The following is a 13,844-nucleotide window of genomic DNA, read 5'->3' on the forward strand; positions in this document are numbered from 1 at the left end:
CAGCCATTATTAGTCTTAAAGTGGGTTCCTCGTCATCGAATTGGAACTCTCTTAAGTTGTCTTCTCCATGGGAAGGCTCATATGACATAGTGGATCGTCTCTAAGACGTGACTTTTCTTATAAAATGTGGTCGGCAAGGTAAGCCGAAGGTTGTACATGATAACAGTTTTTGACATTATCACGGTCCAGTTGGAATGAAGTGAACAATGGAACAAATGATGCTGCTGAAGACGTGTCACTTGAAAAAGCCACTGTCGAAGAAGAAACTCTACCCGGTTTTGAGCAGGGAAAAATTGAAGCCGTTATTGAAGTTAGTACCACTGATTTGACTGTTACCAATAATGGAACATTTCCTTATGGAGCAAATGAGCCTCACGTGAAGCAGAAGCTAATGAGACAAAGACCAGTATGTCCTGTAAAATTAAGAGACTTTGTTGTGTTTTAATTTTGTGTGTGCAAATTCTGTACATTTAATCAAGTTATTGTTAATTTTCTGTTGGTTTTAAAGTAAGTGGCTATTGTTCGGAACGAACGATACTAAGGAAGGGGCAGTGTTACGACAGCGGAAGTCACGTGACGCTGGTAACACGTGATGAGATGAAATTTCCTGGCAATTCTAGTCTGTTCCAGGTGCCCTCTTTTTTAGTATATAAGCCCGGCAAATAAAGCGGAGATATGATTGCAGATAGATAGATATAGAGACAGATAATTGAGTCAAGCGAGTTTGTTTGTTTGTTTGTTTTTGAATTTCGTGCTAAGCTACACGAGGGCTATCTGCGCTAGCCGTTCCTAATTTTGTAGTGTAAGACGAGAGGAAAGTCAGCTAGTCATTACCACCCACCACCAACTCTTGGGCTACTCTTTTACCAACGAATAGTGGGATTGAACGACACATTATAACGCCTCCACGGCAGAAAGGGCGAGCATGTTTGGGGGGACGGGGATTCGAACCCACGACCCACAGATTGTGAGTCGAGTGCCTTAACCACCTGGCCATGCTGTAAGTAAAGTGTGTGGATCACTGTGATTTATAGCGTGTGTTATAAAGGTTGTTAAGTTTAAAGTGACTGTGGAAATTCTGTATATTACAAAATTGTATCGAGAAAGAATAAACGAAAAGTGACCCGAAAAACGAGGCTAACTCGGTAACCCGTGGCCCGATTTTAAAGAAACTTGTGTTGTTCTGTTTCTCTTCTCATTTCATTACAAATACGTCGGTATTGTGCGCCGTTGTCGCTGTATTTAATTTACAAACAAGTACACACACACACAAACAATCTCAGAGTTTTAATACTATATAGATTACACATATGTACTTGCAGTCTGCAAATGCATCATTCTTTTAAACTTACTTAAATTGCAAATACCCTTGAGAACAAAACGTGATTTTTGAATAAAATTCAAATTCAGGTCCAAATTTTGTGAAATTTGACAGTTTTATGTTTTTCGCAAAGTTTATACTTTAAACAATATCAAAAGTATATTTGTGTATTAGCATTAAATTTTTAAAAACAATATGAAAATGTAATGCGCCGCCCGGGAATCGAACCCGGGTCGCAAGAATGGGAATCTTGCATGATACCACTACACCAGCGGCGCTTGATATGAAATTTTGATATTTTATTTATATTATTTTTGTAATATATATATATATATATAAATAAATAAACTTTTATTGCTATAGCAAATATGTTATAATTAATTTCATTTAAATATATACACGGTTCAAACCTATAGTTATGTTCCCACACCATGAATAACTTTTTTATGATTCTCAAAGTAAGTAAAAAGTTTGATCTTTTTTGTCAAAATAATAATAATTTAAATTGGGTAGAAAACTAAATTAAAATTCGTATTTAAAAGTTAGAAGTATGAAACACTTCAAATATTTCAAAGGTTATTTTAGGACTTTTGTATACCCAAAATTCTTATACGAACAACAAGACAAACACGCATTAAACAAGGATTTAGTTACCATACCCAAACTACTAGTCTTATTTCTGCATATATAGATATATATATATGTTAGATAAAAGACTCTACGAATATTTTTCATAAAGCCCCTTATTACATATTATTAGATAGTTGCATATGAGTAATGAAAAAAAAAAGATTCAGTTCAAGGTAGTAAAATGAAATCTATGTGAAAGCAGTGAATTCAAATATAAACACACGTTTAATTTTTGTTGGAGTCACAAAACAAACTTTATGATTTATTTGTTCTTCTTATTCTGCGTTTTGACTCAGTATCACGGAGTTGGTTATAAACATTTCAACATACAATTTTTAGAGGGCAGCACATGTTATAGCCTGTTATTGGTCAGGCTTCATATTAAAGTTACCAAACAAGTTATGACACTAATTTTCTTTTTACTATAACTATTAGTCCCAATTATAATTATTGTTTCTTTCAGTAATAAAAGTGAAATACAAATAATATTATATTTAAGATTCTTTAAAACAACAATCAATGATATTGTGTAAATATATCTTATGGAGAGGTCAAAATAATATTTTGAAAGAAATTACACTTTTGTATTTTACGGTGGTTCTTTATCTCATTAGCATATTATATATCAGTAAAGATATGACAGAGAAAGTCGAGAAGCAACTTTTGTTTCTAAATTTGATATTATTTTCGTTATTAAAACTGCAAGTAACCTATCTATTTAGAACATTTCAAGAACATCCACAAAACGGTTAAAGTACTCTCAGTTGGAGATTATAAAAAGGTTTCTCTAACGTTATGATTTAGAATTTACAATGCCAGTCAAAATCAATCAGCATCTTCACACAACATATGGACGGAATTTAGGGTGTGAATAAGATTAAGCAAGTGAGTTGTAAATATTATCAATCTTATTTAAGTCATTTACAAACCAGACTTTGGATGTAAGAAATAAGAACACTGTTAATATATTTTTTATTTTTAACTTTCAATGTCCTAATCTAAATCAATAGATTACTGAAACCATATCGGTTGTTTTGCAGCTTACCACATTAAAGAACTCTTCCTGGAGTTCTAAGTCAGGGCGGAAGTCGATTTGCTGATCAAACACACAAACTATAAAAATTTTTATTCACCAGAATTTATTTAGCATAAGCTGTTACATGTACTCCCTTTAATACCACAAAGACCCTTCTGAACGAAACATTTTTGGTTTTGTTTTTTTTCCAAGGAAATCATAAATCTTAACCAATATAACATTACATCCTTTATAATTTTCCAAGAAAAGTAACAAAAGTAAAACACCGTAGTTTCTTGGTGTTGTCCTTTTTCAACTACCTGGTCAAATTGTTTATCCTACGTTGATAGATCCAGTGTTGAACTTACAGATGATTGTTTTAATTTCATCTCCTTCCAGTTCCAGTGAAGGATGGAAACGAATGGTTAATGTGTTGATAAAATTACCCGATGATTGCTGGACATAATAAGAAAAAAAAAACGTTTACATAATTGAAAGGTGAATAGAAAATTTAAGTTTGGCTTAAAAAAATTGTAAAAGGCTTTTTATACAACAAACATATTTTTTGTTACATTTCCAGCTTATACAAGTTTAATGACATAAAATATATACACTGAAGTATATGAAACTTATAGATCACTAAGTGAAATACAACGATTGACCCAGATTATATTAAACATGATTAAAAGCACGCATAACTATACACAACTTTACGTTTATAGAATTTAATGCAGTTTGTGTTTTACATAACCATTATGGTTGTACAGTTTTTATTTTATTTTATTTTTTACTAATTTATGTCAATCTTTTCAAGTTCCTGATGACGTGAAAACCTAATTTTCTTATTAAGTGGTCCTCCGGTGAGACAGCGTTAAGTTTAAGTACTTATAACGCGAAAATTTGGGATTCGATTCCCTGCGATGGACACAGCAGATAGCCCAATGTGACTTAACTTTAAAGCAAAGAAACAAAACTTATTAATTGAGGATATTTAATATCGGATTTTTATCTGAAACAGTTTCATATTTCAGCTTTTCAATATTTTGTTTCTTAATTCATATTCCTTCCTCTGTTTATTGGATTTTGCTCAAAGCTGTACAAGGGTTATCTGTTTGAGTATCGAGGCTGCTTACGACTGTTGGGGCACCTTAGATACTGATGCATCATCGATGATTCTTGGGCAGATTTAGCAGGTGGCACTCATCTCCTCTCCAGGTAGTCGTCCTTAATTACTATATGGAAGGCAGCTAGCCAAAACCATCCACCGCCAACTCTTTTATCAACGGATAGTTGGATTGACCATTACATTATAACACTCTCTCAGGTGACGAGAATTCGAACCCACAATTCGCAGTTCGTGAGTTTAGCGCCCCAACCATCAAACCATGCTAGGCCTCTAGATGTGTTAGTCGTTCCCAATTTTAAAGCTATAGACCAGAAGAAAGACTGGTATAAAACCTCACCCACCGCCAACTCTTCGGCTACTCTAATCGAATAGTGGATTGTGACTGTCACTTGTTTAACGCACCTACGGCCCTAAAGTGCAGAGCGAGATTATTATTATTATTTGCAGTTACAGGGCACAAACCTCAGAACCACAGTCCAGCATGTTATTCACTTAGCCGTGCTCAGCCCAGAGGGAAAGCAGCTAGTATGTAGTGCGATTTTGTTTTGGTGGTAACGAGACGCGAACTACTGAACCTCAGGTCCCAGTCCGACACGATAATCATTGGGCCTCTTGATGCATATGAATTTTAAATTGTGGTAATATCATTAATAGCGAGGGTACCAATATGATGAATCAATGTATTCTAATCATTATAAATTTTAATGTCATATTATGTGTACTTCTAGTCAGGTGGATATTCAGAATTAGCTTTTCAAATCACTGAAAATTGAACAAGTACTTACGAATGTCATTTGTCTTTTTCTAGTCTATAGCCTGGAATAAATTAGTTTTAATTTAATATTTTTTCTTTATAATAGATTGCTTGTTTATTTATTTAAGAGCAAAGCCAAATTGGGCTATCTGCTGTGTCCACCGCAGAGAATCGACCCCCGAATTTTACCGTTGTAATTCCATAAACTTACCGCTGTCCCACCGTAAGACATATAATAGTGCTAATGTTTTTGGTGTTTTTTTTTTTTTTATCCCAGTAGATGTCTGAAGTACGCTGTGAGTCGAGAACATTGATCTATAGTTCAGTTTTAATTTGATCAGGTGTGTATATCACGAATTTTACTAAGCGGCTGTAAATTGTTTTTCATTTTTCTACAAGTAATGTTTTTATACTGTAGAATAAGTCCAATATTACAATTCAGTTTACATAAGCAATTATGGTTATATTTTAAATATGTATATTAAGCATACGATTAGTCGTCACCTCAATGACATCCTATTTCTTAATAATTCAAATGAAAATTTGATTGTGTTGATTTTTGATAACTATGTCGTAGTCTAGCGAATATAATTTTTAGCTAGGAATTGTAGGAGAGTAGAGCAGATGTAAAAAAAATGAGAATTTCAATTTATCAGTTCTACAATTTGTGCTTATAAAGGTCAATATAATAGAATATTCCAAGACGTTTCAGGGACTTTCATTATCGAATTGTCTATTTTTCACGAACTAATAACATCATTATGAAGTTTACCTTACTGTCTGTTTAACAATAAGCACAATTATCTATTAAAACTACTAAATTTATTTCATAATTTAAATGAAAGAAGTAGAAGGATAGACTGAAATTAAATGACTAGAAAGAGAGAAAAACTACTGAACCATCTGAGAAATGGGAGATCGTATGATAAAATGAGGAGGAGAGGCAAAGAGTGAATAGGAAGAGGAATTGTTGAGCCAAGAACTAGCCTAGTCCATGGGCAGATAACTCACCAATAATGATTACAATATACCAGTTAATTCAAATTTCCATTAGGAATGCAAATTAATGAAAAACTCTGAGCGATGAAACTAAATTGAATTCTCTGCAATGTAAAGACACACAACTGGATATGTATCAATACAGTTACCAATAACAGCTGGTGTTGTACAAGTGTATGCTTACACGTGTTAAAATACGTATAATTACGTTTTTGTACTTGTTGTAAAGTGAAGATGGCATAGTATTTCTCCATCCCTTTACCGTCATCTACTGAGCCAGCATTATATATGTCAACATCTGTTGTGACTTGTTTCTATTGTTTAACACAGTTGAGATGATGAATATTTTCGAACAAATATTTTGTCTAACCGTAAAACATGGACGTATCTTTTTTTTATTTACTTTTAAACTGATTTGCATGCAAATGAAGCAAAAGGGTAGAGAACTCAGTAAATACATCACAGCTGAAATACCTACGAATTTCATCCTTCCATGACTAGCTTAAAATAAATCTGTAGTTGGATCTGACATATTCAGATAATTTATCTAAATTTTCATGTGGTTGTTCTGCATTTCGTTATGAGATTCCCATTAACTGGATGCCGAAAGGTCGTAAGCTTGTGCTACTTAGGTAAAGGTTACATACAGCAATTGCTATAATCTTGTATACCTTGTATACCCTGTTCACTCCCTGCGAAGGAAGGGGACAAGCCAGTCTCAGAGGGTGACGCACATACTTGTAGAAATCGGTACGAGTTGGGGAATTCTCTTTTTGTATATGTAGCTTTGGATTATGGGATACCGCACTTGGACCATTTGATTAAAAATGTTTCCTCTTCATCCAAGAAGCCAGTTGAGCTCTTAGGGGAAAGCTGCAAGCCGTACAGAAGGTACAACGAACAGCACCAAACTGTGTATGTAAATAAAGATTTGTTTATTCATTCATTTATTCTTATTATTCCTCTGTTGTTCGTCTCCAATTTATTATCTATACAACATTTCCTGAATATGTATTTTTGCGGAAACATTAGGCTACCTTTTGTATATCAGTGTATCTAAAAAAGCCAAAAAAGGTTAATTTAGCCTCAGTTTTAGTAATTTTTCATAAACAAAAGTTTTCCTTTGGCGCCAATACAATAAGTGGCAAATATCGCTAGAGAGTATCGAATACAAGTATTATTTTACCTTAAGATATTGTTTCTGGAGCAAACTATGACAGTGCTTTATTTCTAAATAATTGTATTCGTTAAAAGAAGCATTTTACTCAAATTTCAGTCTTCACCTGTAAAAAAGTTCATATCTTTAGCAATCATTAACTTTTCTAGACCTGACAAAGTCTGTTTCACAGAGAAATCAAATGACGTACTAACTGTATTAGTATTACACAGTTTTGTTCTTGCTCTTGACAACAGGGGCCATTATCTTACTTCCTTTTTTGACAATTCCAGATCTTTGTTCTCTTAGTTCCCTTATTTCTCTACAATAGTCGTTCTTACATGTGTTTCTTTTTTATACAAGTTTATGTTCTTTGTAACATCACTATTCACATCTATAACATCAACATTCATATCCAACACTTCTTAATACTGTTTTTCAGGTGATACACAATCAAGTGTTTCTCTATAATGTTTTATTGAATTCTTAACGATTTTCACATTAATACCACTTAAAGTAGCCATCTCTGTTGTTAGTATAGCACTGTTGTTTGGAAAACCATACTCTGGATGAACAATTCCGTGTGGAATAACAAGAGATGACTTAGCAATATTCACCAAATTCTTATGTTTCATCACATGTATTACTTTCTGCCAGTAAGGGTTTACACATCCCAGCTTGATTCCTTTTGCATTCTTATGTGACATTCGACTTATTTGACCAAATTTTTTCTGGAAGTGATTTCAGTTGATAATGTTTATATTAGGCTTTACAATAATCTGTTACATGATCAAGGAAATTAAGCAACTGACACCTTCAGAAGAATGAGCCATAGTAGGTAGATAAGGCTTGGGAACTGGTTAGTTTTCAACATTTGATGCCCTCATTAGAACGAGCTATAGCATTTGCTAATAGAATGAAAGATGTTGTTCAAGGTATTCTACCATGGGGATTAACGAGCTGCTCACATTACAAAGAAAAACTTTATTAATTACCTGTAAATTCAGGAAGAAACCATCTGTAAGTAATTCCTACTTCTAGCTGCTTTAATGGTTTTAGATTTTCCTTTACTCTGGTAATTCACTGCCTTAAGTAAAATACTTTTTTGTGGCATATTTCAAGATTTTAGACAAACGTTTCCATTAGGTTGTGTAAAATTTCATTATAGTTGAATATAAGATATGCATAAGTGGTGCGTGAAAGATGTTAACAACCTGGTATAATCTGAATGGAGGTAAAAGATAAAAGCCAAATAACGAAGTATTCTCAAGTTTTGACCTTATCTAAATATACCTGTATGGCTGACTATATTTTCCAAAATTACTCTCATAAATTAGGCAATAAATGATAACTTTTTTAGGCAAAATGTCCAATAGTTAATATCAAATAAAAACGTCTTAGCATGATTTGAACTATCACATCTGAAATTTTACCGATGGCTTAAAATTATTCTCGCACATCAGCACCGAATTTAATAAAACTACGAAAATAAATTGCAAATTCATCAATATGAAAATCTAATGACTTCAACATTTCATAAAAACTGATACACACTACATGATGCTTGCAAAAGATAAGCCTCAATATTTTCTTTTCAGTTTGGGACTACACCTGCATACTCATTTCTCCCATTTTCTAAAACAAATTACCGCTATAAACAGCACCAACAACTTCTTTACATGAAACTCGTATCAACCAAGAATAGCAAGGATATTATGAACAGTTTGACTTAAGAACAGTTAACTATCTAGATGAAATTTCGTTCACTTTTCCTGACCATCACCTAACATGGATATCAAATTGTTTTTTGTTTCTTTTCCATTTGGTTTGCTGGACTTAAATTAGATGTCAAGGAAAATGGATTAACACTTCTTTTAACAATAAATTTCAACTCTTTGTTAAAACGCAAATCTAGACCACGATATATTACACATAATACTTTCTTCTTAGTATCATAACAGCGGCATTTGGGACTTACCAAATGATTTTATGAATAATAAACCAATTTCATTGCAAGATTTCTATGATAAATTGCTGTGTCAACAACTTGTATGTCCCCAAGTGTCCCATTTTTCTCCAGTTGACTTTCATAGCATAACAACATGAAATTTTATTTCATTTTCATTGTTAGGCTTAAACTTCGCTGTTAAAACTTCCTAACAACTATAACAATATAATTTGTAGTTAGGCTTAAACTTCATTGTTAAAACTTCATAGCAATTAAAACAATATAATTTGTAGTTAGGCTTAAACTTCATTGTTAAAACTTCCTAGCAATTAAATCAATGCAATTTGTAGTTAGGCTTAAACTTCACTGTTAAAACTTCCTAACAATTAAATCAATGCAATTTGTAGTTAGGCTTAAACTTCATTGTTAAGACATCCTAACAACTATAACAATGTAATTTGTAGTTAGGCTTAAAATTCACTTTTAAAACTTCCTAACAACTAAAACAAGGCAATTTGTAGTTAGGCTTAAACTTCACTGTTAAGACACCCTAACAACTACAACAATATAATTTGTAGTTAGGTTTAAACTTCACTTTTAAACCTTCCTAACAACTATAACAATGTATTTTGTAGTTAGGCTATTTTTTTCCGGGAAAAAAAATCGTATATCAGTCTTTAACAAATTGTATTGTAACGTACCAGAATCAACAAATATGTCATAAAATGTAAATAAACTTTGTTAGATTAAAAATAATAACTACCAATTGCGAGTTCGAACGTGGGGGCGTTATAATTATGTGCTTTATTCAGACTGTTATCTGGAAGTAAGTGCATTCACTACGGAATTCAAGCATTTGTATCTATATAAAGCAACAACAATAGATTTTTTACCAATACGTTACAACGTGCAACAGAAGGTTAATACAGCAGTGATCATATTTTCTCTAATATTCTCTGTTTATGCATAAATTACGTAATTAAATTCACTCTGGTATATTTCAGCACCTAGCTTTGCTTTATTTTTTCGTATTGAATTTGAATCAATCTTCCTCCTACAAATTTTATTTCAATCATAGTAGCTAAGAGATCATCACAAAAATATAGCACTCTAGAATAAGTGGAGATCAGCCAGTCTACAAGAGTAGACCAATAAATATTAAGTAATAGGCGGTGTTTAGGTAGGAAGTGAAGCTAACAGTCAGGTTTAGCAAGGCCCGGCGATTAGGTCGCAGAATCGGAACCTATCCCTGCACGTGCTCGTCCTTTCAGCCGTCGGGGCGTTATGATGTGCTAGTCAACTCCGCTATTCGTTGATAAAGAGTAGCCCAAGAGTTGGCGGTGGGTAGTGTTGACTAGCTGCCTTCTCCCTTAGTCTATCACTTCAAAAATACGGAAGGCTAGCGCAGATAGCTTTCGAATAACTTTGCGCAAAAATTTAACAAACCAGCTGTCAAAAGTGAGAAAGATTTATGTACACGACCAAATTATTCCTCACGTAATACATTTATACTTTAACCCTAAACTAATATGGCTGTGACTATATAACCCCATGCTAATTATTTGATTAACAACTAATTTTGTAATAATGCTGATTAGTTTTTCACTCTCGTATATTAGTAGAAGATTTTGAACAAAATAATGAACTGTTATCAAAACAACTGGCCCGGCATGGCCAGGTGGTTAGGGTGCTCGACTTGCAATCTGTGGGTCGCGGGTTCGAATCCCCGTCCAACCAAAGATGATTGCCCTTTCAGCCCTGGGGGCGTTATAATGTTACGGTCAATCCCACTATTCGTTGGTAAAAAGAGTAGCCCAAGAGTTAGCGGTGGGTGGTGATGACTAGCTGCCTTCCCTCCAGTCTTACACTGCTAAATTAGGGACGGCTAGCGCAGATAGCCCTCGTGTAGCTTTGCGCGAAATCCATAACAACAATCAAAACAACTTAAAAATTTTTGTAAAGAAATATATAAAATGCCTTGGAGAATGGGTGATTCTGCCTAGCACTGACCTGGTGTGGTCTAGTGGTTAGTATGATCGACTGTGAATCCAAGAAACCATGGTTTGCGTCCCGTTGTCACTAAAATGTACTACGCAGTGTGGGTCTGTGGATACGTTATAAGAGTGAAGGTAAAATTCCACTATTTGTTTAGAATAGCCCGAAAGTTTACGGAGGGTGATGTTGACTAGGAGGGTGATGTTGACTAGCTGCTTTCCCTTTAATCTGAAAGTTCAAAACTAGGGACGGCTAGTGTTGTTACAAACAAGCCAGATATCCTACAAATAAAAAAGTGTTAACTCCTCCAGTGTACAATCATCGAGTGTGTCTGTTTCTAAGTTCACCAATTCACTCACCTCGTGTCTTGTTCCACATGATGTTAATGGTACATTGAGTATGTAGTTTTTGTCTCCAATGCCTCTCAGTTTACACGGACTTTCTTTGTCGCCAGCATGCGCCACCCCGTTAAAAGGTTCCGTAAAGTTCATGGTCACCATGATCTTGTCAGATTTGCACGATAGAGAAACTACAGAGAAAGTGGGACAGGTTAAGGAGAATCGTTCTCACTCAGAATGTAGCTACTGTACATGACGCACTGTTCAGTGCAGTGCCAATCTTAGCAAGAGCAAAGCCCCAAACAGCAACAGTATTCGAATCACACAGTATTAGATATTTCACTGTTATTTCAAAGAATTAAACATCATATTCTTTGTTATATTTTTGCAATAAATAATACAATTTAAATATCATTTTAAACTCATCAGGATGAGGCTCCGAAGAACGCGAAATCCAAAGCACTCATTAATTATATTTCACTTTTGATTATTATTAGAGCCAGCACTGATAGGCATGAAATGTATGTTTCTTAGCGCACTAATGGGCTTGAAATGTTTATTTTTTTGTGCACTAATGAACATGGACTTTTTGCTTTTCAGTGCACTGATTGATATTAAATGTTTGTTTTTTAGTCAACTGGTGGACTTGAAATGTTTGATTCATTTTTAGCGCAAGGTTACACAATGGGTTATCCGCGGTGTGTCTACCATGGAGTAACGACCTATGGATTTTAGCGCAATAAGTCCTCAGACTAACTGCTGATCCACCGCAGGACAACATAAAATGAAATGCAACAATTGTTCAACTGTTCTTCTGGATTCTAATAACTCATGAGAGAAATAAAATTAATGATCTGGAGGAATAACAAATTTCAAGCTTTTGGGAAACATCTAGCTAGAATAGTTTTAATTTTTCTCCAACAGTGGAGTCTATATTAAAGCGTAGTTTCATGAACCTAGTCATTTCCCCTGGTGGCTCAGCGGTAATACAGAGGCTTTATAACGCTAAAAATCGGGGTTTTATACCAGCAGTGGACAGAGCACAGATAGCTCTTCGTGTAGCTTTGCGCTTAACAACAATGAGCCTAGTGATTTCTTTAAGACATACAACTCGAACACCAATATAACAATTTCTATATTCAAATATTCCTTACAAGACCCATCCATTGCTAAGGCAAGTTGAATTACAAGAAAAATATATTTGACCTTTACGACATAGGTTTAGCTTATTTAATACTGACTAAATCTCAGGTCGAGCGCGTATATTTTTATTTTATTAATGAATTCCTCTTTGAAATCGGTCAGTGCGAGTTTTTTTGTTGTAAGGAGAAAAAAAAATGAAAACATCAAATTTCATTCCAATGTACAAATTTTGATGTTCCTTCATCATACATCATATATTTGGAAAAAGTATATTTTATGTTATTGGGAATGTAACCAATAAATGACAATACCCAAGCTTGTTATTTTGTATTTTAAAGATAATCCAGTTAATACGATTTTTAGAGTATTTTTCAAAGTAAAAAAAGCACGATACATAAAATTTAAAAGAATCTCAACACAGCAATACACATGTACTATAATGTCATTTAATCGATTTATTTATATCCTTATTATTAAGCACGAAGTTACATAATGGGTTGTATGTACTGTCCCAATCTTCGATATCTCAACCCGATTTTTAGTGTTAAAAATCCTTCAGATTTATTTCAAAGCCACCAGGAGGCAATTTGATCGAGGCCTTTTCTCGTGGTGTTTCATTATTATTCAATTAACTCTTTTTTGTGTTTGGTTAAAATAATGTTAATAACACAATCAACTGATATATATATTAAGCACGTATTTTATCAATTCTATTTGTAGCTGTTTTTTGTTTTTTTCTTACAAGCTTGTACAGAATGTAGGAAAAACATATCAATAATGACTGCGATCTTTTGTTCGCACATGAATCTACTTATAAAAGAACGAAAATTTATCAAGAACAAGTTTCCTTCTTAACACCAGGGAACTTACCTTGAACTTTCGGTGTGACAAATTTGGGTTTATATTTGTTTTGTTTAGCAGCTGCAGTATCTCCATCTAGTGGTTGACAGTGCGATAAGGCTATGAGTACCTGTACACAAAATATAAATCCAGATATACATATTGTTCTTTTCTTTCTTAAATAACTCACCCTCCAGTTTTAGTAAAATAAATAACAGTAGATGATGTTTAGAAAACTATCCATAATTATACATACAGTATTTTGCCCAATATATTTTGATTTCAAAACATTCAGCTTATTATAAAAAATATATAAAACTTTTTCTGATTTATAATCCGATACATAACATTTAATGAGTTAAAATTTATAAACGTGTCGCTTTTTAGATCTTACAAATTGGGTGAAAAGTTATTGAAACAGTTTGGTTACATTTTCATGATATTCAGTTTGTATTTAAATTTTTGTTTGTTTGGAGTTAAGCAGCTACACAATGGGCTATCTGTGCCATGCATCACGGGTATCAAATCCAAATTTTTAGTATTATAGACTTTCAGACTTACTGCCCTGCCTCTGGGAAG

General features: G+C 33.6%; 1 protein-coding gene and 1 non-coding gene across 2 annotated transcripts in view; both read right to left on the reverse strand.

Moving 5' to 3' along the window:
* Positions 1-1,528: 1,528 nt before the first annotated feature.
* Positions 1,529-1,599, reverse strand: Trnag-ccc. Its single transcript has one exon. It is a non-coding gene; the product is annotated as a tRNA-Gly (tRNA).
* A 1,474-nt stretch (positions 1,600-3,073) lies between these two features.
* Positions 3,074-13,844, reverse strand: part of LOC106475076 — a 16,842-nt gene continuing 6,071 nt past the window's right edge. Inside the window, exons 2-4 of the mRNA XM_013935770.2 lie at positions 13,296-13,395; positions 11,304-11,473; positions 3,074-3,422 (exon numbers count right to left, since the gene is read on the reverse strand). Of these exons, the coding sequence (XP_013791224.1) occupies positions 3,300-3,422; positions 11,304-11,473; positions 13,296-13,395 (393 nt within the window). The 3' untranslated portion in view covers positions 3,074-3,299. The remainder of the gene's footprint in view (positions 3,423-11,303; positions 11,474-13,295; positions 13,396-13,844) is intronic.

This window comes from Limulus polyphemus, unplaced genomic scaffold (genome assembly GCF_000517525.1).
Source record: "Limulus polyphemus unplaced genomic scaffold, Limulus_polyphemus-2.1.2 Scaffold8054, whole genome shotgun sequence".
Lineage (NCBI taxonomy): Eukaryota > Metazoa > Arthropoda > Merostomata > Xiphosura > Limulidae > Limulus > Limulus polyphemus.